This window comes from Lissotriton helveticus, chromosome 3_1, assembly GCF_964261635.1.
Source record: "Lissotriton helveticus chromosome 3_1, aLisHel1.1, whole genome shotgun sequence".
NCBI classification, from domain to species: Eukaryota; Metazoa; Chordata; class Amphibia; order Caudata; family Salamandridae; genus Lissotriton; species Lissotriton helveticus.
In genome coordinates, this window is record NC_136061.1 from 954,691,667 (window position 1) to 954,716,138 (window position 24,472).

The following is a 24,472-nucleotide window of genomic DNA, read 5'->3' on the forward strand; positions in this document are numbered from 1 at the left end:
GCTTTGTCCATGCTACCATTAGGATAGCTGGTCTATAAGGTTGACTTACAACCAATCACCATATGGGTTGTTTGGACTGATACAAGGTGATCACTAGAACTAGTGAGCATCATATATCAGGCCAACTTCTCACACCTGCGGTCTATCCCTCATGTATACACTAAGATGTTGTCTGCATATAGCGATACCATATGTTCTTTCCCATCAAGTACTATCAAATGTCTCCCACCTTCCTGCCCAAGTCCTTCTGCCAAAGGCTCCATCACCAGTGTGAAGAGCAGCAGCGACAGTGGGCAACCTTGCCGCGTTCCTCTGTATATGGGGTATGGCGGGTACCCTAGCAGTGGGATCTGCATACAACAAGCGGACCCACCTCAACCATTTGTCACCTAGCCCCATTCTCCCAATCACTTCTGACAAAAGCCCACCGTAAAGAATAAAAAGCCTTCTCCAAGTCTACAGCCATCACTACAGCGCTTGGGAACTTCTCCAGGTCTTTATGAAAGAGAACATGATACAGCCTCCTTAGGTTGTTGGATGTCGAGTGTGTTGGGCTAAATTAGTCGGTATGGACCAATCGTGCATTTCAGGCAGAAGTCGCGTTGCTAATACCTTAATAAGTATTTTAAAGTCAAGATTTAACATGGAGAGCGGGCTGAAATCCGCCTAGCCTACAGAGTTTGATTCGGATTTAGGCAGCGGAACCACTAGTGCCTCCCTGATGGATGCCGGAAGGTGATCCACCTTTAATGCCGCAGCATACATTTCTTCCAGTCTTGCGGCTAAAAGATCCACAAACGTTTAATAAAATTCAGCCACAAGGCCATCTGGCCCCAGAGTTCTCCCTCTTGCCATTCATTTAATGGCTGCTCTAATGTCCTGAACAGTAATTGTCGGTGCCAGGATCTTTCGAGCAGCCTGGTCTTGTTCTTGCAGTCCCGGTCTTCCCAAACATACCACCATCTGTTCTATTTGTACCTCATTCGGCTTCCCATATAGTATCACATAATATTCCCGAACTATGTTGATACCTTTAGAGGAGAAAATAATCTGTCCTCCAGAGTCTAAAATACTGGGTATAGGGGACTCCCTGCCCTCCGGTCGAATTAGCCAGGCTAGTAGGTTCCCTGACTTGCCCCCTTCAACATGGTGCATTTCTTGATATGCTCGCATATCTAAAAGTCTTAACTGTTCCCAGGTGGTATTATATATGCTCTTTATGTGTGTCAGGCATTTCTGGGCTTCAACCCCTTTTTCATCTTCCCTGTCCAGTGCCAATACTTGGGCCTCTAAAGACTTAAGTTCTTGGTTGATCTCCTTTCTGGCTCCCACTGTCTGTCCCATACATTGTCCCCTAAAAACCACCTTGAAGGTGTCCCACTCCAGCAGAGTGGAGCCAGGTTTGTTTCAAAATCCTGATATTGCCCCTGATAACTGTTGTCTGAAACAATCGTCTTCCAGTAAATTGGGATCTAATCGCCACAGTGGTATGAGGGCCCTTTCTGGGTTTGGAACAAATCTCAGGAGGAGGGGGCTGTGGTCAGAGATGTTTCACCCAGGTATTCTGCCTCCACCAGCGTGGATGCCAGCTGGCTCAAGCAGAGAAACGTATCTAGTCTGGTGTGCAGGTTGTAAAGGGGTGAATAAAATTAGTATTCTCTCTTCAGTTTGTTTTGTGGCTTCCGGACATGCAATAGCTCCAACTGGGTGATCCATCCCCGTAGGCCCTTAGCTGTCGAGGCCGCTGCCGTGCCCCGTAATGGGGGGACAGATTTATCCATTCACAAATCACATACACTGTTGTAGTCTACCCCTAAAATCAGGTCCACCGAAGCCATACCCGACATTGGTTTGGATAGTTGCATCAGAAAAGTAACTTGATCATGGATCAGGGCATAAATACTCCCTAACGTTACCTCCTTCCCCTTCAATCTGCCCTTTACTAGTACGTATCTCCCATCTGGGTCGATTATCTTACGTGATGCATGGAAAGGGATGCCAGGTTTGACCCACACAATTGTCCCCCTTGTGTAAGCTTAGTACGTTGCGCATACAGTTTACCTCGCCACCTACGCTTAAACCTGGCAACTTCTTCCTCTGTGAAGTGGGTCTCTTGAAGCATCACTATTTGTTCGCCCCTGTGCCGTATATAATTAAGAATGCCGTAACGTTTAGAAGGAGAGCCCATGCCCCGAATATTCCAAGCTAGCTGTTTACACTCCTGAGATAGATTAAAATTTCTGGCCATGGTCTATGTTAGCAAACGTTGAAAAGGGTTGGGCTTAGTGATGATCCTTGGGGTACGCCGCAGGTGATCTTGGTGGCTTCAAATCGGAATGGGGGGAGGCAGACCATCTGAGTTCTGTCAGTGAGGAAAGAGGTGATCCAGTCCAGGGCTTTGTCAGAGATCCCTACGTTGTGGAGGCGAGTACGCAGGGTGTGGTGGCAGAAGGTGTCGAAGGCAGCCGACAGGTCCAGGAGGATGAGGGCTGCGGTTTTGCCGTTGTCCAGTAGGGTCCCGATGTCGTCGGTGGCAGCGATGAGGGCGGTTTCGGTGCTGTGATTGCTGTGGAATCCGGATTGGGACGGGTCTAGTGTGTTGGTCTCCTCGAGGAAGTGGGTCAGTTGTCTGTTGACTTTCTCAATGACTTTCGCCGGGAACGGAAGCAGGGAGATGAGGTCCTATAGGTCCGCTGTGGCTTTCTTGAGTAGGGAGTTGATCTCAGCGTGCTTCCAGCATTCCGGGAAGGTGTCGGTCTCAAAGGAGCTGTTGATCTTCCAGAGTTGGGGTGCAATGATACGGTTTGCTTTGTTGAAGATGTGGTGAGGGCAGGGGTCGGATAGTGAGCCGGAGTAGATGGTGTTCATGGTTTTGATGGGGGGGTCGTTGTTGACGTGTGTCCAGGAGAGCAAAAGGTTGGTGAGGCTGGGGGCAGGGAGTCTGCGGTGTCCGTGGCTGTCGTGAGAGTGTGTTGAAGCGGTTGTAGAGGTCTGCGACCTTGCGGTGAAAGAAGGTGGCTAGGGAGTCTCATAGATCTTGCGACAGGGGAATGTCGTTGGAGCTGGGGTTGGAGAGATCCTTCATGATGAAGAAGAGCTCTTTGCTGTTGTGTGTGTGATGTTGTTCATGCGTTCCTTGAAGGAGGTCCTTTTGGTGGCTCAAATGAGTTGGTGGTGCTTGCGGCTGGCGTTCTTGAGGGCTGCGTGGTTGTCGGTGTCTGTTCGTGGCGCCACTTTTTCTCGAGCCTTCTGCAAGTATGCTTGGATTCCTGGAGTTTGGTGGTGAACCAGCTGGCCTTTCTGTCGGTGCATCTGTTTGAGGGGTTTTTGATCAAGCGAGAGTGTTGGCGCAGTCACCGATCCATTGACTGAGGCTGCGGGCGGATGTGTCAGTGGTGGGTCTTGGGCGAGGGTGGTGACTAGCTGGTCTTCGGTGACCTTGTTCCATGCAGAGGGAGATCCGTTGCGGGTGGTGGTGCGTTTCTTGAAGGTGAAGTGGACGCAGCGGTGGTCAGTCCAGTGGTGTTCGGTGGTGTGGCTGAAGGTGACGTGGTCGTTGGCGGAAAAGATAGGGTTGAGCGTGTGTCCGGCGGAGTGGGTGGGAGTCGTGACAAGCTGCTTGAGTCTGAGGTTGGCGAGGTTTTCGAGCAGGGCGATGAGTTGCTGTTGTTGGCGTTCGAGGTGGAAGTTCAGGTCTCCGAGGAGGGTTTAGTATGTGGAAGCAAGAGCGTGCATGCGGACGATGTCAGTGATGGAGTCGCTGACCTGTGTCCGGGGTGTCTGTAAACGAGGGTTCCTCTAAGGATGGTGTTGAAGTCGCTATGGATCTGGAATTGCAAGTGTTTGGCGGCGCTGGAGGTGCTTTGGTGCTGGTCGAAATTGAGGGTTTGTCTTCCTCGCTACAGGCTCTTTGAGAGATGTTTAGGGAGTGGCAATGGCCTCTGCGCTGTACTATTAGGCCTTTCTTTCCCAGCCCCTCTGCAGGTGTGGGGCTGTCTCTCCTCCCAGCTGCACACTCACCAGGTCAACGTAAGGCGGTAGCCTACCTTCGAGGACTTGGCTACTCCCAACCAAAGTCTCTCAGCCTCCGGTTCCCGAGTCAGGGCCCGCAAGGCCACCTCGACTCCAGTGTTTCGCTGCCTGACCACGCCAGGTCAGTGATTCACCCAGCACCGGTCTCGAGGACCTATGCCGCCCAAGAGTGGAGCTCCTTATTCCAGACTTTTTTGGACTGTCGTCTCTGTCCTCTCCGAGCACCTCCCTTCCCGGCGCCGTCTCCTCACCCTCTACGGTCCTTTGGTCCAGGCACTTCAGTGGTGTGTCACGAAGCCTCATTCACGCTCGGGCAGGGTCACTCCTGGAACCGCCATCCACCTCACTCGACTCCTGTGCCCCATGGCTCTCCTCCCACATCCCCAGGTCAGCACCCCTCCATGTCTGCCCTTTTGTCTCGGCCTCTTCAGCTGGCCCGATATTGCCCCATTCAGCCAGAGGGAGCAATCTGTGTCCTTTACTTGGCGGCCCTGGACCTGGACATCGCATTCAGCTCCGTCTCCCAAGGCCCCGGGCAGTCTGAGTGTTTCCTGCAGTCTTCCTTGAGCACTACGCTCCTCATTCAGTGCTCCGTCCTTCAGTGCTCCGCCGCTCCTTCCTCCTGCTGTGGGGCCTACTACAATCCAGCGCCGCGTCAAGGCCTCTCTCCAGTAGGAGCTCCAGAGTCCAGGACCCACGCCTGCGTGCTAGTCGCTCCACCACAGGGCTCTGCAACCCCATGGAGCTCCGTCCTCGGATTTTCCAGTCGCCAGTGAGCAACTATTGCATCTCCACCCCGTAGGTGAGTCATAGAGACACCCTACTTCGGCTCAATACAGGATTAATTCGGAACCATGAGAGAGCCTCGCAATGATGCGGCCGCGACGCTTCCGTTCCCGGCCACGCCCCCGCCAGTGAAGGCTTATGACTTATGAAAAAGTATGGAAACTACTGGTATGGATCCAAAGAAGAAACAGAGCAGTAGGGCATACACTGACAGTAACCAGAGTGGGATGATAGTTTGTGAAGGGATAAATAAAAAAGTGGTGGAAACATGCTTTCTCTTTTCAATCATCTTATTATTCCATTAATGGATCATTAGCTAGACGGGGATGGAATATGTACTGAAATACCAAATTACCCAGTTGACGGAGAAGAACGACTTGCAACAGAAGACAAAGAAGTATCTTTGACAAAGCTTCAAACAGGGAAAGCAACGCGACCAAATAGGCTACTGTCAACATTTCTGAAGTGGAGGAGAGCAGTGGTAGCCTTTCCAATGCTAAAAATGTTTGAAGAACTGAAAGGCCTACAGTCAGAAGACCTGCAGGTGGCAGATATAGCTATGATATAGGAGGTAAGAGAGGAGCGCTCAGCCTATCGTACACATTGCTGGTAAAACGGGAGGTAAAAACAAACGATAATATTGATAAAGAAATTGACCATGGGTTTTCAAAATCAATCTGCATTCATGGCACAAAGATCAAAAAAACTAAGCCTACATATATTACAAATCTAACTGTCATATATAGGTGAAGAAGAGAGAACCCACTACCTGGTTACCAGTAGATACTGGCAAATATTCAACTCCATTAAGTGGCCTTTTATGTTCATGGAACTTCAAAAGATTGCCTTAGGATTGTACTTTTAACTGTGTGTAAAACTGAATTAGGGTCCATCACTAGCAAAGGCATGGTTCAAGGCAACTCCATTTGGGACATTCCAAATAGAGAAGGAAACAAGGTGGGTATGTTCATCTACCCTCCTATCTGCATTAGCGATAGAACCCATGGCGGAATGAGAAAGCAGCAATCCACTGATACCAGGGATGTAACTAGTGTGAAGCCTGAAATAAGCGTATATCACTGCAAGTAACATTATATATATATATATATATATATATATATATATATATATATATATATATATATATATATATATATATATATATATATATATATATATATATATTCACTGAAAAGAACAAAGGTTACAGGGACGTTATAGTTCGGTTTTCGCTCGTACAAAACCAGTCAAATTAAGCAATTATAGTTAGCTGAGCTAACTAACTCACACCCCGGCAATGCACTGCTTGTGACCTCACTCACTACATCGCTCATGACATGGTCAGTGACATCACTGATGACATCACTGATAACATCTCAAATGACATCATCCAGTAAGGGTTTTCTAAGAGGTTATAAGTGTTAAAGAAATATACTACCCTACAACCAAATTTAGATTGGTATACTAGGTGCACTACTAATGAGTAATACCACTTCTAAGAACAATTGTTACTTACCTGTAAACAGGTGGTTCTCCAGTATTGGTGTCTTTCATAGATTCACATGCTTGAATATTCCCCGTCGTCGAAGTGGGAGTCCCACGGTACATAAAATAGAAATAAATGCTAAAAAATATATGTATCTGAGAACATAACATAAGAAGAAATAGAAGTAAATACATAACTGAAAACCTCTAAAACAATTCCTCCATAGGAATGCATGATAGAGAGAGAAAACACTTGTAACATATCACTGTCATTATGTTAGTCCAAACTACAGCCAATCAGGCGCCAGCACCGTCTAGAACCTTCTCCTCAGAAGCTCAAGCCCTCAGATTTTCGTAGCACCAAAGTGACCCAGAGTGCATGAGGAGAAGAGCGCCTCTGAGGGGAGGAGGGTGGGTCGCATGTGAATCTATAAAAGACACCAATACTGGAGAACCACCTGTTTACAGGTAAGTAACAATTGTTTTTCTCCAGTATTAGGGGTGTCTTTCATAGATTCACATGCTTGAATAGAGTAGAGAGCAGTAACCTCCAATAAGATTGCAAAGCACAGCATGGAAAAGCTCGTAGACAGTAGTAATACAGTCATGGAAGCTTAAATAGCAATGATTGAAAAATGTAAAGGAGGTGGAAACAGAGGCTCACCTTATTTGAAAAGATGAAGTACTGCCTGTCCCACTGCGGTATCCGCCTCATTGATGGCGTCCAAGCAGTAAGGCTTGGTGAAGGTGGGCCTGCTGGACCATGTCACTGCACGGCAGATCAGATGAAGTGGCACACCAGCAAACAGGGCGGTGGATGAAGACATTGCCCTTGTAGAATGAGCCCTCACCGAAGACTGCAATGGCTTGCCAGTCTGTTGATGGCAGAAGGCAATGGCCGAAGAAATCCAACGGGCAATCGTTGGTTTGGTAACTGGATGCCCCTTACGCAGTCGTCCATAAGCAATGAACAGTTGGTCAGACCTGCGGAAGGAGGCAGTTCTGCTAATGTAAAATTTAAGGCATTGTTTGATGTCCAAGGAATGCAATCGCTGCTTAGCCGGAGACTTTGGCTCAGCAAAGAAAGTTTTCAAGAACACAGGTTCATTTAGATGGAAGTCAGTAGGCACCTTAGGTAGGAAAGATGGGTTGGTGCGAAGCACCACGCCGTCAGGTCTGAATTGAAGATAAGGCGGTTTGATAGTAAAGGGGTGGAGGTCACTCACACGACGAGATGAGGTAAGAGCAAGAAGAACAACCTTCCAGGTGAGGAACTTAATGTCTGCCCTATGGATGGGCTCAAATGGTGATGTCATAAGTTGCGTCAAGACAACATTGAGATGCCACGGTGGAGGAGGGCGCCAAATAAGTGGGAACTTCCGGAAAAGCCCTTTGAAACACTGGCGGATAATTCTGGACGAGCAGAGGGAGGAAGTACCATCTTGCCGGAAGCGAGATATTTCAGCTAGGAAAACTCTCAAGGTAGCATGCGAGAGTCCAGATTGAGCTAGTCGAGACAAGCATTGAGACTTGGTCCCTCCCCGTTTGTTCACATAGTGCATGCTGGTGGTATTGTCCGTTTGAATAAGCACCGACTCCCCTTGAACTACAGGAAGAAACAACTTGAGTGCCAGAAAGATCGCCATCAACTCTAGCCTGTTGATATGCCAAGAGCGTTGGGGTGGAGACAATTTGCCCTTGATGGAGAGGCCTTGAAGATGAGCACCCCAGCCGTCCAGAGAGGCGTCCGTTGTGAGCGTGAGATCTGGCGCGTTGACAAGGAAGGATGTTCCAGTCGCCAGGTTGGTCAGCTGTGCCCACCAGCACAGACCCTTTCTCATGCGAGCTGTAAAGGCCACCAGGTCGTTGAAAGATACGGAGACCTGACGCCACTGTACGTCCAGTTCCTCTTGAATGGGACAGGTCCACAGTCTGCAATGTGGGATCAGTGCAATACAAGATGATGCCATCCCCAGAAATGACTTTAATGTCTGGACAGAAACGGACTGCCTTGATCGAATGAGAGACACCAGGGGGAGGATTTTCTGTTGTCGTTCGTGTGAAACGAACGCCTTTGAAAGCATTGTGTCTAAGATCGCTTCCAAGAAATTCCTGGTTTGCGCTGGTGCAAACTGTGACTGGTCGACATTGATGGCCAAGTCGAGGGATTGAAACACATTTTGACAAAGACGAGTGTCTTGGCTCAGTTGATGGCGTGATTGAGACTTGAGGAGGCAATCGTCCAAATATGGAAAAATTTGGACGCCTCGGAGGCATAGGTGAACACACGAGGGGCGGATCGGAGTCCGAAAGGCAACACCTTGAACTGATAATGTGTCTGACCCACTGTGAGAAGTTGGCCTGATGTGCAGTGTTCACTATTCTAGTGATCACTATATATCAGTCCAAACAACCCTTATTGATGATTGGTTGTAAGTCAACCTTATAGACCAGCTATCCTAGTAGCATGGATACGAGCAGTCTAAGGCTAAGACTCTAGAGGGCGTGTTAAGCCAGCTGTTTTACCATCACATTACCCCTTGAACACCCAGTGAAAGGACACCACACAAGTGTTATGAAAATAAACAGTGTATTTATTAGAATCACAACAACCCTGTACTCTTTATGAGGACAGGGTGCTAGGCACACAACAAAACTCTTACGAAAATACTTAAGTTAGCACGTTATACACAAATGCCCGAGGGGCACGAAAAACCATATACTTTAAAAGTGGAATGCGAATTACTAGCAGGTAAGTAACAGTACTAATAGGCTTTGGACTCGCTAGGACTTGACTATAGAATCGTTAGATTACTTCTAGGAGGCCTAGGGGACTCGGGTGCAGAGTGTGCACTCTCACGCGGGATGCGGGACAAAGTCTATGGGAGCTAGTAAAGGCAAAGTTAGTGTTCACGGGCGAACCCGACCTGGTAGGAAGAAAACGACAGTGGATCCTGACCCTAGGGTAGTGAGGCTATGCTGGGACACCGAAGTGCCGAAGTTACCTAGCCCAGGGGCTGCAGCTGCATAGGTCTGAAAAGACGTCGGGGATCTCGTTGCCGGACCAGGAGCCTGGAAGAAGGAAGTTGCTGGCAGGCGACCAGTGAAGGAAAGTTCGTTGGATCCAAGCCTGGATCGAGGAAGAAGAAACCTGAAAGCAGAGGGGACCAAGTTCTTGAATCACTAGCCAGTGATTAAGTGGGCACCAGGATGGCACCGGGCGAAGTCACCTCGACTAGGTGAGTGGGCGACGCTGGCTCTGCAGATCTCACGGACCAGGAGGCGTTGTCGGCGACCAGGATGGAGAGGCGAGCTGTCCCACGATGGATGAAGCTGTCGGCGTCGAAGTTACCCAGGATTGGGCAACAAGCCTTGGCTAATTCAAGCCCACGCGGTGGACTCAAAATGGCGTCTTGAGTGGACCAGGAGGGTCCGGGGTGCTCCTCTTTTGGAAGGGAGCAAGGGCCAGCCTGGAGCAACCAGACCAGCAGCAGAAATGTCGTCGGGCGTCGTTCAGAAGGCCACAAGCCAGCGGGCTAGTAGCCAAACAACGCGGTGAGCAGCAAAAAGCAGAAGGGCCCCACGCAGATCGTGGAGATGCTGGGAGGCTGCACTTCGGTGCTGGAGCTGCTCAGGGTCGGGGCTTCTCGGACCCCAAAGCACTCACCAGGAAATTACTCGGCGGGCTTGCTGGAAAGAAGTCGTGCAGTCTTGAAGATGGCCGGTCCCTCGAGGTCTCGTCACACCCACGAATCTCAGCGTGACTGATGATGCAGGTAGAGGTCAGAGGTGCCAGGGAAGCCGGTTCTCGTCGAGCTGGGCAGTCTTGATCCGGAGGAGAGACTTGCAGCAGACCGCAGTGTTCTTAAGATGGTGCCTGCGGATGCAGGGTGACTACTCCTTAGTCACAAGGGAGAAATCTTAGGAAGAAGTCTTGAGTTCCTTTCGTGGAAAGTAGTTTCAGGATTCAAAGATGATCTGATTTGGAAGGGGGCCAGTTCCTACCTTTATCCTGTAAAAAGGGGCTGGCACGCGACTAAGTCCTGCCCTAGGGGTGGGACTAGGAGGGGGGTGGTTACACCCACTTCCTTGGCGGGCTTTTCCCCAGCACAGGGTCTGGAGTGACCCTGGAACTGGTTCCAGCCAGCCTATGCACAGTGAGCACCGGGGTGCCACGTGCAGTCTCCTTCCTCTAAAGCCCTGCCTACCTACAATACACAAAACCCTGTCTGGGACGGTGCTGGCACCGCCCCTGGCAGGAAACCCTTTGTCCTTATCTCCTGCTCTGGGAGGACTCCCAGCAGCAGGAGGGCAGACTTGTGTCTCGGTGGCAGCATCCATTTTGTGGAGCTGAGGCTCTGTTTGACTTTAACCGGGGTTAGGGGTTACATACATGTCGTGTCCCTCTAGAAGGGTGGAATGCTAACCCCGTCGCCAGAATTGGCGAGGGGTTAGTATTCCAATTCGTATGACACCTTACTCGACATGTTTTGATAAAGCGATACCAGAGTTGGCATATAACCGCGAGGATTATAATGCACTTAAGAGTATATGGTATGCGATATCATGGAAACGGCTAAGGGATGGATCCCGAAAGCCGCAGACAGGCTCAGCTCATGCCAGAGCACCATCTCACACGATTCCAAGCACTCTGCCTTCAGGATTGTTAAGGCCTGCCATAGGAGTGACTGATAGGAGATCTGTGTGTCCATTTTAGGGTTAGATATAGGTATACTATATCTAAAGCAAAGGGTGAGTACACCACCTTGCCCCAGCTGTCCTGCAGCCAGTTGTGTCAGTTTAGTTAGTCGGCCCAGGGGTGGCATAATACATGCTTCAGCCCCTGGGAGACTTCTGGGTACACCTCAGCCCTGGGTACAGGGACTTGGAGAGGGCCCAGTGCCAATTCAGTACCTGAGTACAATTTGGATAGAGAGAACAGCTAGGCTGTGGGTCTGATTAGCAGGCCCACAGCCAGGGAAAGTCGTAAACCAGTGCAGCAAAAAGCAAAAATCTGGGTGATCATAGGATTGCAGACCCTACTCTCCTACACCCACCCTGAAGCGCAGGTACTTTCGATGCTGTTGGAGAATTGGGACATGAAAGTATGCCTCCTGAAGTTCTATGGTGGTCATGAAATCCCCGCTGGCCAGAAGACGCAGGATCTCCAGTAGTGTCAGCATGCGGAAAGATTGGCTCTTAAGGTATCGGTTGAGAGCCCTCAAATCCAGAATTGGTCGCCAATCTCCCGTCTTCTTGAGAATGAGGAAGAAACTAGAGTAAACCGCCCCTCGCCGAGACACTGGAACCACTTCGACTGCACTTTTTTGATCAAGACGGACTTGATGGTAAAGCTCCTTGAGATGGGGAGGAGGCGGGCCAGACGGTGGAGTATGAAGAGGAATCTGGATGAACTCTAAGGTATGACCTTTCAGCACAATGTCCAACACTCAGCGGTCCGAGGTGATGGAAGACCACTGAGAATAAAACAGAGAGATTCGACCTCAAACACTTTGGGGATGACAAAAGTCATTGGCGTTTTGGAGTGGATCCCAGATAGGATGATTTTCCCCTGTAGGGCCTTGAGGACTGTTGTCGATGTGACTGCTGTTGGTTGGAAGAGTAACATTGGTTGCTCTGATTGTAGGAGCGATATTGAGATTGTCCTCCTCGAAAAGTGGAATTAGTGCCGCGTCCGCGTGCACCTCGAAATGGCTGCTTCCGAAATTGCAAAGTGCCCAGTGATTTAGCCGTATCAGTGTCCTTTTTAATGGACTCTAGAGCTTCGTGAATGTGTGACCCAAACAGTGATTCACCATCATATGGCATATCAAGGATCTTGGATTGAACTTCCTGCCGGAAGGAGGTGGACTTCAACCAACCCTGGCGTCGTAAGGCAGCCGCACTAGCAAGCTGGCGGAAGCCAGTGCACGCAATATCGACTGCGCAGTCAATCATCTCTTCAGATGCTCTTTGTCCGTCCTGGAGGATTTGAAGAGCGTCCGTTTTGGAAGCGTCAGGGATGAGGTCGACTAGGGCAGATATGTCCGACCACATCTGCCGGTCGTAGCGGCCCAAGATGGCTAACGCATTCGCCGCCTGTACTGTAGTGGAAGCGATGGTTGAGAACTTGCGTCCAATGGAGTCTAGGCGCCGACGTTCTCTATCTGGAGGTGCGGTGATTGGAGATGCTGGATTACGGGCCCGACGCTGTACTTCCTGAGTTACAACCGAATCTGGCTTAGGGTGAGAGACGAGGCATGCTGATGAACCAGTTGGGGCCTTATATTTCTTTTCAAGGCGCGGCATTTGGGCAGGTAACGAATTTGGAACTTGCATGAGCTTAACTCCCTCCTTCCAAATAAAATCGATTATTGGAATTGTGTGGACTTGTTTGAAAGGCTGATTCTTGAATTCGTAGAGGAAACAGTCCTCCTCTCTCTGTGTCCTTGGTAATTTAAAGCGCTGAGCCGCTCTATCCATCAACAGATGAAAACTGGCAATATCTACTGGAGGGGAATCCCCAGATTGTCCTGGCGGAGGGGAGGGCGTCTGCATTTGGTAGTCGTCCCACTCTGCCATGCCTGTTGCGGCATCATCATTATCCGTATCATCGTGGACCTCTCCGTCCTCTCGTTCTGGAATCGCCTCATCATCCGCATCCTGTGGATACACAGTTGTGTGAATCTTGACCGATGTCTGAACCTTGGGAGAAGGCGTCGGTGGCAAAGTTGGCGGAACAGAAGGCGGAGCTGTCGCAGTAGGTGATGGCCCCCTGAGTACCTTGTGGCGTTGGTGGAAAACGCCGGTTGTAGTCGTCCAGCATATGCTGGAGATTTGAAATTAAAGACTAAGGCAAGGTAGCCATTGGAACTTGGATGCACTGTTCCTCAGCTTGAGACTCCTGGTCGCCGCCATCATTGTCACTGCTGGAATCTTGACATTTGACGATTAGATCAGACGGACTGTGGGCCGCCCCGAAAGTGTAATCCACATCACCAGAGTCCGAGTCGTGCTCAGAGTTAGTGGCAAACATAGGTGAAGGAGGCAGCGGATCTGAAGCGGACAACTGGTGGCATGGCGTTTGACGGCGTGAAAGATCGGTGGCGACCTATGCAGAACCTGAAGGTAAAGGCACTAGAGGCAACGAGGCAAAGGAAGATGGTGCCACCGTCGACGGTGCCGTCGACGTTATCGTTGATGGTGCTGAAATGGCAGTCGATGAAAATGACTTTGATCGTAGACGGAAGGCTCGTCGTCGAAGCCATAGTCGACGGAGTCGTCGTCAAAAGTATTGTAGATGGCAACGCCGCCGACGAAGTCGTCGACGCAGGAGACACCCCTGTAGACAGAGCCCTCCTCGACCCTTTAGTAGATGGAGTCTTCGTTGACGAAGACTTTTTGATGGCTTTCGTCGACAATGCTGGTTTCTTCGTCGACGAGGTGATAGGAATCGTCGACGAGACAGTTTGAAAGGCCTATGACGGAAAGGCAGTCGACGAGACCGTCGTCGATCTCGACGTCGGAACGCTCGTAGACGCTCCCGTCGACGACGAAGCATGTTTAGGTGTGGAAACACGCTGAGAGGCAGCAGAAGACGCCCGAGAGCCAGGTCTCGTGGGCACAGCACTAGTAGGAGCTGGTGGGGACACCACAGAGGCCAAAAGCAGGGCCAGTTTCTTCTTTTTTCGAAAAGGAGAAGGCATATCCTGCACACTACCACGCTTAGAGGCTGCAGTGGAGGGTCCAGATTGAAAACTCAGCATCAGACAGAGCTGAATCCTTGTCTTTAAGACGTTGGAGCCAAAGGAGGAGGCGGCCTTCTCTGTCCTTTAGAGTCTTGTTAGAAAAAGTTCTACAAAACTTGCAGCTGCCAACTTCATGCTCAGGGTAGAGACAATAAATACATTTCTTGTGGGGATCCTCTTTAAAAAGACGCAACTTCCCACAAGAAGAGCAAGGTCGGAATAAAGACTTCTTACTTGACATGATGAAGGTTCAGTAAACAAAAAGCAGTTGAGGAAAAAACTGAGCAGAGCTCAGGGAGACTCCATTCACACGACGTGCGGTAGAAAATCTGAGGGCTTGAGCTTCTGAGGAGAAGGTTCTAGAGGGTGCTGGGCGCCTGATTGGCTGTAGTTTGGACTAACATAATGACAGTGATATGTTACAAGTGTTTCCTCTCTCTATCATGCATTCCTATGGAGGAATTGTTTTAGAGGTTTTCAGTTATGTATTTACTTCTATTTCTTCTTATGTTATGTTCTCACATACATATATTTTTTAGCATTTATTGCTATTTTATGTACCGTGGGACTCCCACTTCGACGATGGGAAATATTCAAGCATGTGAATCTATGAAAGACACCCCTAACACTGGAGAACAAAATATTTGAGTGGCTTTGTGACTGTGTATCCATGTGAGTGGGTGTCTAAGTAGCTGTATGAGTGTGTGAGGGGCTGTATGAGTGTATAAGTGGGCGCATGGGTGAGTGGCGGTGTGAATGGCTGTATTGGTTAGTGATTAAGAAGGTGTGTGAGTGGCTCCGAGTGACTGTATGAGTATGTGGGTGGTGTCTGAATGGCTGTATGAGTGAGTGACTGGATATGTAAGTGGCTACATAGGTGAGTTAGTGGCTGTTTGAGCGGGTATTTGGTTACGTGAGTTGGTGTGTGAGGGACTGTATTTGAGAGTAAGTGCCTACGATTGGCTGTATGAGTGAGCGGATGGGAGAGTGCTTGAATGGAGGTGTGAATGGGTATGTAAGTAGGTGTGTGAGCGAGTGGCTGTGTTGAGAGACTATGTGTGAGTGAGTATGCGAGAGGCAGTAAGGGTGAATACGTCGGTGTATGAGTAACTGTATGGTTAAGTGTGTGGCTCTGATAGTGGCTGTATGGGTAAGTGACTGGTTGTATGAATAGCAGTAGGAGTGCGGTTGTGTGAGTGGCTGTATGAGTGTACAAGTGGCTCTATGAGTGAGTGGGTGTGTGAGTGGATGTGTGAATACTTGTATGGGTTTGTTAAAGGGTATGTGAGTGGTTGTGTGGGTGTATGAGAGTTTGTATAGGGGTGTGAGTGCTTCTGTGGATGATGTCATCAGTGGTTACTAGTGATTTAATTTGAGATGTCAGTGATGTCCCTTATGTCATGAATGATGTAATATGTGAGGTCATAAGCAGTGCATTGCGGGAGCGTGAGTTATAGTTAGCTAAACTAACTAAAAATGCTGAATTTCACTAGTTTTGTACAAATGGAATCTGAGCCTAACTATAACGTCCTTGTAACCTTTGTTTTTTTAGTGAATTTTTAAGGTTTTTTAAATTTTATTTCCTAACTAGAACGCCCCTGTAACCTTTGGAATTTAAGTTTTTAAAAAAATGTATTTCCAAAATGTAACCACTAACCTTTGAGTGCAAGTCAAGTCAAGTCAAAAATTTTTATTGATTTGGTACTCAACTGAGGACCACAATTTATATAACGACAATTTTCTTTACAAATCAATATAATGACAAAAAAGGTTTTAAAAATTTGTAAAAGTTATAACAAACAAATTCGTTGGGAGGGTGTTTACATGCAAGTACCAGTTTTTTTGCAGTAACTATTTTACAATTGCGATATATAGGGTCTAAATATCTTGACCGTGCGGTTACTACATTTGCAAATGGGCATATGAATAAAAGATGCTCTACGGTCTGGTTTCCCCCATGACAGAGGGAACATGACGGGGATCTGCCCGGAGACCATCTACAGGTAAAAGTGGACACTGGCAAAATACCCAATCGCAACATTACGATTGCTCTCCTAGCACCATGTGTAAGGGAATACCCTAAGTATGGCTGTTCTTGCTTGTATTCCAATGATTCGGTGTAAGGTTTGTACAGTGATAATTTACTACAGTGAGAAAAATCAAGATCAAAACTCAATTTGGGGGTAAAACATTTTGAAAAAAAAGTTTGAGTTGTGAAGGTGACCAAGTCAACAAAAGTTCAGAGTTAATATTGGCTAATTGAAATGCCGCTGTCATGTTTCTACGGAATATTGAATATGAAGCATTTTGATTGAAAGACTCAATCTTTAATAAGAATCGTAATGTGCCTTCTTTGGCATGAAGGATGTTATAGGCCCACCTAATTATATTAGCTACCGCTGTTGCATATGCGCTCGTGATCGAGAATTCAAGTCTTAACGCTTGCACCGGTGTTGCTGTTGAGACTTTCAAGATTTTCTTTAATATTTTTCCCTCTTTTTGATCCATATAGGACCACTGTTTTATGGCAATATGTTCAGTGGCGTACGATAAAACAGGAGGTATCTTTGCTCTGTACACCTTTAATAGTGTAGAAAAATGCCTGTTCCCTGTAGTAGAATACAGTCTCAATAGAGCCCCAGCGTGTAGCTCAGATTTAATTTTTAGATGATTGATTTGTTTGAGATTTTTCAGATTCTTTGAAAAGATCCTGCCTAAATATGTATATTCCTCAACCTCTATATGTTCTTTGCCCAACATCCAGCAGTACTTTACTCTCTTTTTCTTGACAGTAAATGCAACCACTTTTGTTTTATTTAGATTGGGAAGTAAAAAGTTTTCTTTCGAGTATTTGTGTAGGCTGTCGAGAAGACTTTGTAATCCAAAGGGCGTTAGATCCAACATGACTATATCATCGGCATATAGTAAGGCATGTATGCTTTGTGTAGCAATCTTAGGTGGCAAGCTGGAGCCTTGTTGCAAGTAAAATGGAAGGTCACTAAGGTACAGAGAAAATAAAATCGGTGCTAAAAGGCATCCTTGTTTGAGGCCGTTGAACGTGCAAATTCTGTTGGTCAAACCTTTTTCTCTCCCCATCTGAACTTGGCACCATGTTTTGTTGTGGAGATTTACAACAACCCGTAGCAATTGTTCAGGGATACCCAACCTCCTCAGTTTGTTCCACAGAGTTGGTCTGTCCACCCGGTCAAAAGCAGTTGAATAACCGATGAAGGCTGCGTATATTGGTTGTGATCTCCCTACTGTATATTTATCTAATATGGACTGAAGAGTTGCTATATTGTCTATGACGGAATGGTTGGGTCGAAATCCTGCTTGGAACATTGGTATGAGACCCTGCGAGAATGCCCATGATTTTAATCGATCTAATACTTCTGCAGCAAAAAATTTCCCAGACGCGTCCATCAGTGCTATTTGCCGGTAATTACTGGCTGTGTTTTTGTTCCCCTTTGAGTGCAAGATGAAGAAGAGCAGGAGTGTCTCATAAGTCTGAGTGGGTGTGTGTGTGTCTCTGAGTGGGTGTGTGTGTGTCTCTGAGTGGGTCTGTGAAGTCGATGATTGAGTGGGTCCAAGAGTAGGTGTGTGTGTGAGTGCTCTCTGTTTTGCACTCTTCTGCTTGAACGTGTCTTTTCTGCCCTCCGTTTTGCCTCTCCTGCTCATTTTTCTGCCTCTATTTTGCCTTTCTTGCTCATTTTTCTGCCACAGTTTTGCCCCTTTCTGTTCGTTGATGGCATTTATTTTTCCTTTTTATGCTGGTTTCTAACCTTTATTTTGCCTCTTGCTGCTGATTTCTGACCTCTATTTTGACCTCTATTTTGCCTCCTCCTGCTCCCTTCGGACCTTCATTCTGCTCTTTCTGCTTGGTTCTCACCTTTATTTTGCCTCTTGCTGCTTGTTACTTACCTTTAATCTCCCTCTTTCAGCTGGTCTCTCACCTTTATATTACTCCATCTCCTCTTTGCTGACCTTCATTCTGCCTCTTTCTGACCTTTATTCCGATTCCTTCTGCTAGTTTCTCATCTTTATCTTACCTCTGTCTTGACTCTTATTTTTCATCTTTCAGATTTTTTCCCCAGACCAAGGGAGGCACCTCAAGGCCCCCGTGGTCCCGGCCTGCTCTCCGCCTCCTACGTGAGCCAAGATTACTGCTGGATGGAGGGAGCTGCTGGAAAGGCATCTCCCTACGTGCAGAAGCAATCGTATCTTTAATGTGCATTGATTGTCTAATCGTGGCACAAATAATGCAGCTTAGAGCACAAAAGTTTAAATAAATTTTATAAGCTTCCTTCGTGTCTTATTTCTTTTATTGTGGATAAGTAGGAAGAGAGAGAAAGGGTATGTCCTGTTACCGCAATCCCTGAGAGGGTTGAGTGTTGTGTTCTGGGGTGCAACTCACTTGTTTCTCTGGAAAGGTTAGAGGGGCAAGTGAGACCATAGCTAGTCGGACTCTGACTCATAAATAGAGAAGGCGGTATGCTGACTCCGTGCTCATGAACAGCAGTTGCATTCTCGTACGTCTAGGCGCTAGTGTCTGACCAGAGAAAATAAAAAGGGTTATTGTTGTTTTGCCTTGTTCATAGTGCCTAGACGAAAGTCCAGGAAAAGAACAAAACACGAAACCATGAGCTGGTTCTGTGTGAAAATATATTATGACACAAAGGCAAGCGTATTATGTACTAACATGTGCAAAATAAATGCAGCCAACAATGTGCACAATTAGAACATAGAGAAAATGTCAATGGGCCATGCGAGTAATACACAACACTAACTCTTATGAGTGCTTAAAAAAAAAAACGAAAAAAGTAGTGCTTGAAAAATGAGCTGTGGAAGGACATAAGGAATGCACTATACTCAAGGAGAGGGACAAACGCACAAAGAGAAAGTAAAGGCCACACAAGCTAACAAATAAGAAGCAAGCTAATGAAAGTGAGCTAGAAGTTAACCAATGGTAAGTAACGGGCAGGCTTGAAGCCCTCTTTTACCTGCAAATACATCTCACAACAAAAAGCACATTCGTTTTCTTGTACACAAGACCCAAGAATCTTAAAATTGTTCAACTGAGAACTACCCTCTTTGTCCAGCTTTTTCTACTGTAGCATTAAGACTCAAAGGTGGAAAGCATACTGCTACAATACATAAAAGAAAAATCAACAAATTGGCTGACAACAGAAAACCTAAAATATTTGACGAGTCTCTGAAATCAGTGAAAGCAGCAAGGTAGAACATGGGCTAGATGGAATACTTTGAGCAGAAACAAGTGAAAGCAGGTCCAATCACTGGAATACATTTGCAATAATCAAAATGCTACCTGTTCAGGATTTCTCTTCTGTGCTCTCTACAGGTATGGCACAGGTTTTCTTGCACGAGAGCTAGAAGAATAAAAAAAAACAATTTCAAAATACTTCATTCAATTTTGCCATCAGTTGCATAATGTAAGCAGGCTTCAACCAGCGAAAAATGGCATGGCTTTAAGATGCCTGAAAGTTCTTGACGGCTATAAGAGTCACACTGTAAAGGAGTATGTGTCTTTACGGATTACCATACAGAATTCAGAATTCCTGGTATTTCAAAACATTTTACTTGAAGTACAGGTATGTTATACAGCAAAACTCCTTGTATGCAAGCACTATTTTATGTTACGGATTGCACTGTACATCAAACGTAGAGACAATTGTTTTAAAAAAATGTGATAAATGCGTGTACTACATTAAGTATGTGCCCATCAGCGGCCAACTTTAAGCGTTAACAGTTAACCCTTTAAAGCACTGTTGATCCTCTACCATTGAAGTGCAGACTGTTTTCCAAACTTGGCAATGTGTGAGTTCAAGCAAATTACTAATACCAAAAGTAGTCACCGAGTAAAGTAGCATGGCAAAAAATATAAAAGTAATTGACCTTTTATAGAAGTTCACGATGTTGGTTATTCTCACATTCGGGTTTCTGTCAATTTAAATATCATCTCATTCAGAAGACTCCCAGCGGATGTAAATTCCAACCAAGCAACATTAATGACATACTTTCCAAATGTCGGCAGCTGATATTTACTAATGTCGGGCACAAGTTAGGAATTCATATTGTAAAATTATTGCAGGGAAGCCACGCTGACTTCTCCATAACAGGATAATTGCAATTCACAAGCTAAGAATAAGTAAAAGCCACTCACGATGGTGACCAAACCAAAGGCAGAGAAGCACTCTGCAGGGTTAAAGACAAAAGCCTATATATCACATCGAGATCCGGAGCAAATCTATAAATCTGAAATTTCGCACAATCCTTTCTTTTCCATTAAACGAATAACAATCAAATTAAGACAAAAAAGCCCACTACACATTCATATACACAAACTGCTACTGAATGGGCATGAATGATTAATGCATCGGCAGTAGCGGTTACATTTGTGCACCAAGGTGATATCTCAGTATAAAAGCGGTTGTAAGCACAATCAGTCTGACAAAAAAACAATTTTTAGTTTTCCTTATTTTTTTTTTTATTCTGTCGTTAATGGTGAAGACAGGCAGCATCACATGAACAGGATGAAGTTTTTTTCAGGATACTTTCCTATTTCTTAGATAAGCAAGGCTCTGGATACTCCTAGGTCTTCAACACAAAGATCTAGGACAAGCTGTAGTTAAATATTTATAAAGTGCACAAGACATACACCACAGTTCCCTTGACCAGCAGACGCAGTCAATCTCCCTGTTGATCTTACAAACCTACATTCTAGTTACATGCTCCAATATAAATTCTGCCAAAAAGGAGCAGGCAAGAATGAAATCCCTCTCCACCCACAAAAGAATATTAAATAAATATATATGGAGAAAACGTTTCAAAATTGTCAACATACGATTAAGTCCTTGCATTTGTATGTACATTAAGTTTAGTAGAAGAAATATTTTCCAGCCACGTATCTATCACTATCTCTTTTGCTCGTTCTCGAGCATTCCAACAAATTAAAATCTAACATACAGAGGGTTGATTTACACGCTTCTCTGCCGTCCAAAACAATTTTATTTCACTATTTCTTTAAGTAAAAAGTTTAGATTCACTCATCTTTCCTCTCATAATTAGTCTGACACGCACCAAACTAACATTGAAAGATTTCCTATTCATATACCTAGCTCTCTTCGATGTTAGTGATAGCATAGCTGCCACTTAACCCGCACCCACTTACACAAAACCTCTCAGAACATCTCCCTTAACTCCTGCACACCTAGTCCAGGCATAACTTGAAGCACGGAATTCGAGCTCTATAAAACAAAACAAATGTGTGGTGTACTCCTTTAGCACCTAAAGAGTTCCCTTATTTTTTCTTTCAATTGAAAGCTACTTTGCATTATTAAGTGAATGCACTCACCTAATACACAGGTAAAGTGTTACAATCCACTCTCTGTTAAGTCCACACCCACTACTTGGGTTCCTAACGCAGCACTCCACTAATCATTGCTGCTGCTCCCCGAATCAAGTTATCAATCCGGGTAACGGGTTCCTCTGTAAGCCTCCTTTCGCCTGTAGATTCATTTATCAGACACGACCAACGTCCACATACGCCACTAATGACACACACTAGACTCCCCCACCCTTCTACTATCCTACTCCTGAGTCTACTCAACACAGGCCCTACAAAATCGTCATAAACCATGGCCTCCTATGCACGGAGCAGTCCGGATTCCAGTCCTGTGAGGCTAGGTCAGAATACTTACATAGCACCCAACCTATCTAAAAATGCAGCCAAATCCCTTAAACACCGACTTCTTAAATCGGACATAGAAACCCTCATCTCTGACCCATATTACAGCAAAAAAAAAAAAAAAGGAGCCATCACAAACGATCTGATCTTTTACACTAAAAGGGCACAGTGGAGAAATGCCTGCCACTCACTACTCACACAAGATGATGGACGGAAGGTTGCACAATGGCAAAACATTCACCTCCAGTCACAGATCTGGGTTTATTCCATTGTTATGTTGCTCACCAAGCCACCCCAGTTCAGACATGGCCATATGCAAATCAGTCTGACCCTGTGCCTCATGGGAACAGTCCAGCCCGAACTGCCAAGCCATGTCTTCCCTGGACCGGAATCAAGCATCCTAGGACCGGTTTCTGGCTTGGCAGTTCAGTCTGGACAGTTCCCATGAGGCACGGGGTCAAGGCAGATTTGCATATGGCCATGTCTGAACTGGGATGGTGTGGAGTGCAAATAAATGATGGATTTAGGCCCAGATCTCTGTACTGGGGTGAATGTATGACATTGTTCTGCATTCTGTCCATCAACTGTTGTTTTTGCATTTGTCACCGCGAGTGGGAAGGGTATGCTCAGACGTGAGTCCCGTGCTCTCCACACCACTGGAGTCAAGCTATCCAGGCTGATAGCCAGAAACCGGTCCTAGGATGCTTGATTCTCCATAACAGAACACAGTTAAATCCAATCAATCCCTCTCCCATTCCAGTCCTTGCATCCTGGAGGTGTCCCAAGGCTCCTCGCTTTCACCCACACTTTTTAACCTATTCATTGAACCCCCTCACTGAAATCCTCAAAGCATCTAACATCCAATACCACATGTATGCAGATGACACCCAGCTGTACATGAAATTCTCCTTGGCTGACAATAGCAAGTCACTCAACAGAACCTTACACAAAATCCTTAACTGGCTTACCTTCAACCATCTGAAACTAAACGCCCTCAAAACGGAATTCCTCCTAATTTCCCCGCCCAAGCAAGCATCCATCATTGACGAATATATGAAAAATCTTTCTGCTCTCAACTGCACACCACATATCATAGACTCTACGAAATCCCTGGGAATAGTGTTGGATAGGAACTTGAACATGCAGGATCACATCAGTGCATCTACCAAAGGAGCGAACTTCAAACTGAGCATCCTAAGGAAACTAAAACCTTTCCTTCCCCCTGATGACCTCAAGTCCGCAGTACAAGCATTAGTCATTTCACGGCTGGAATATGGCAATGCAACACTCTGCGGTCTTCCAAGTTACAGACTGGCCCCCCACAGAGCCTAATTAAATGCAGCCGCAATGCGCATCACAGGCTCGAAGAAAAGCAATCACATCTCCCCGGACCTGAAATCTTTCAATTGGGTACATTTCAAAGCACGGATACACCTAAAACTTGACTCCATGACCCACAAAGCCCTTCACTTCAACACGCCTCTCTATTTCGCAAAATACCTTGAGTGGTCTGGTGGTGCCCGTACTTCCAGGAGCTCTAGCACCCTGTTACTTAAACCGCCGGAAAAAAACAACTTACAACCGTACCTTCTCAAGAATCGCCCCAAGAATCTGGATCTCTGTGCCTATGGAAATGAGACGGATTTAATCAACAGTGGCCTTCAAAAAGGAAGTGAAAGCGCTACAGATGAATACTTGCCTGTCTTGAAGTCCAGTTGGGGTCCTGAGTCACCTTATCTATCACACTGACTCTCTCGCCTTATTCAACTGCCTAATTCTTTTGCTCACTATTATGTTGTTATGTAACTATTGTTATCATTGTCGATTGCTATGATTCTGCCACGACTGCCTCCCCTTATAGGTGTTGCATCCTTCTGTAAAGTGCTCTGATACCCTCTTGGGTCATGTTCGCGCAATACAAAACTTTTTAAATAAAACAAAATTGTACAATGAATTTCTGACAGGTTTGATTCCTTGTATCTCACATACCTACCTAATGGACTGGGAAACAAATTGCACCACATTGTCAGTGACCACCTATTTGGGAGAACATTAGTTTGAAAAACCTTAACCATTAATTCCTTAATGATTTCCTTTGTCACTTTGCCATGTGATGAAAAAATTGGCCACCGTAAATTGAAATTATGACACTTTCCAGACACCCTACTCAACAAACTATTTCCACATATCTATCCCTAGTTTTTGACATGGCCTTTCAAATCTCAGAGGACAATTATAGCCTCCTGAGTATGTGTTTTGTTAATCTATAGACGTGGTATGCAGTCCCTGACAAACCATTTAATTATCCATGCCAGGGGACAAGAAATTCGATCTCGCCGTTTACTTCATTGATTTCAAGCCTCTACAGTCTTCTTGTAGCAATTCCATTATTCTTACCCTCAAACCTAGCAGGGCAACCCAACTTACCAGCTGTAACAATCACTTAACCACCATCAATTCTGGTCATTACATTTTGTAAGTATTCATAAAACCCTCTTCGTCATTATTCCTTGGCCACTCACTCAGTCAAAGAACAGAGAAATGTCTTCATTCATAACCAAATTGACTTTCCATTCTTCCTAAAAGTCTTTCCTCCATACAATCTACCACTCAATATGCTCCTGCTTCTTGGAGGGAAAGCAAGACAAAACAGTCTATGCGGACACTATAACTTCCAAGAACATATCTCAAATTGTAAGTAAACTCTCGTAAATAG

At 46.2% G+C, this 24,472-nt stretch overlaps 1 protein-coding gene across 7 annotated transcripts in view; it reads right to left on the reverse strand.

Annotated features, from left to right (window-relative positions):
* RBM44 (RNA binding motif protein 44) overlaps window positions 1–24,472 on the reverse strand; it is a 1,911,902-nt gene that overhangs the window by 1,636,545 nt on the left and 250,885 nt on the right. For 6 of the 7 annotated variants that reach the window (XM_078681327.1, XM_078681325.1, XM_078681323.1 and 3 more), the window contains one exon: window positions 19,378–19,438. The exons of the other annotated variant lie outside the window; for it this stretch is intronic. Coding sequence is in view for 4 of the 6 variants with exons in the window: in XM_078681325.1 (XP_078537451.1) it covers window positions 19,378–19,438 (61 nt within the window). In the remaining 2 variants the exon portion in view is untranslated. The remainder of the gene's footprint in view (window positions 1–19,377; window positions 19,439–24,472) is intronic. 7 annotated transcript variants of the gene reach the window in all.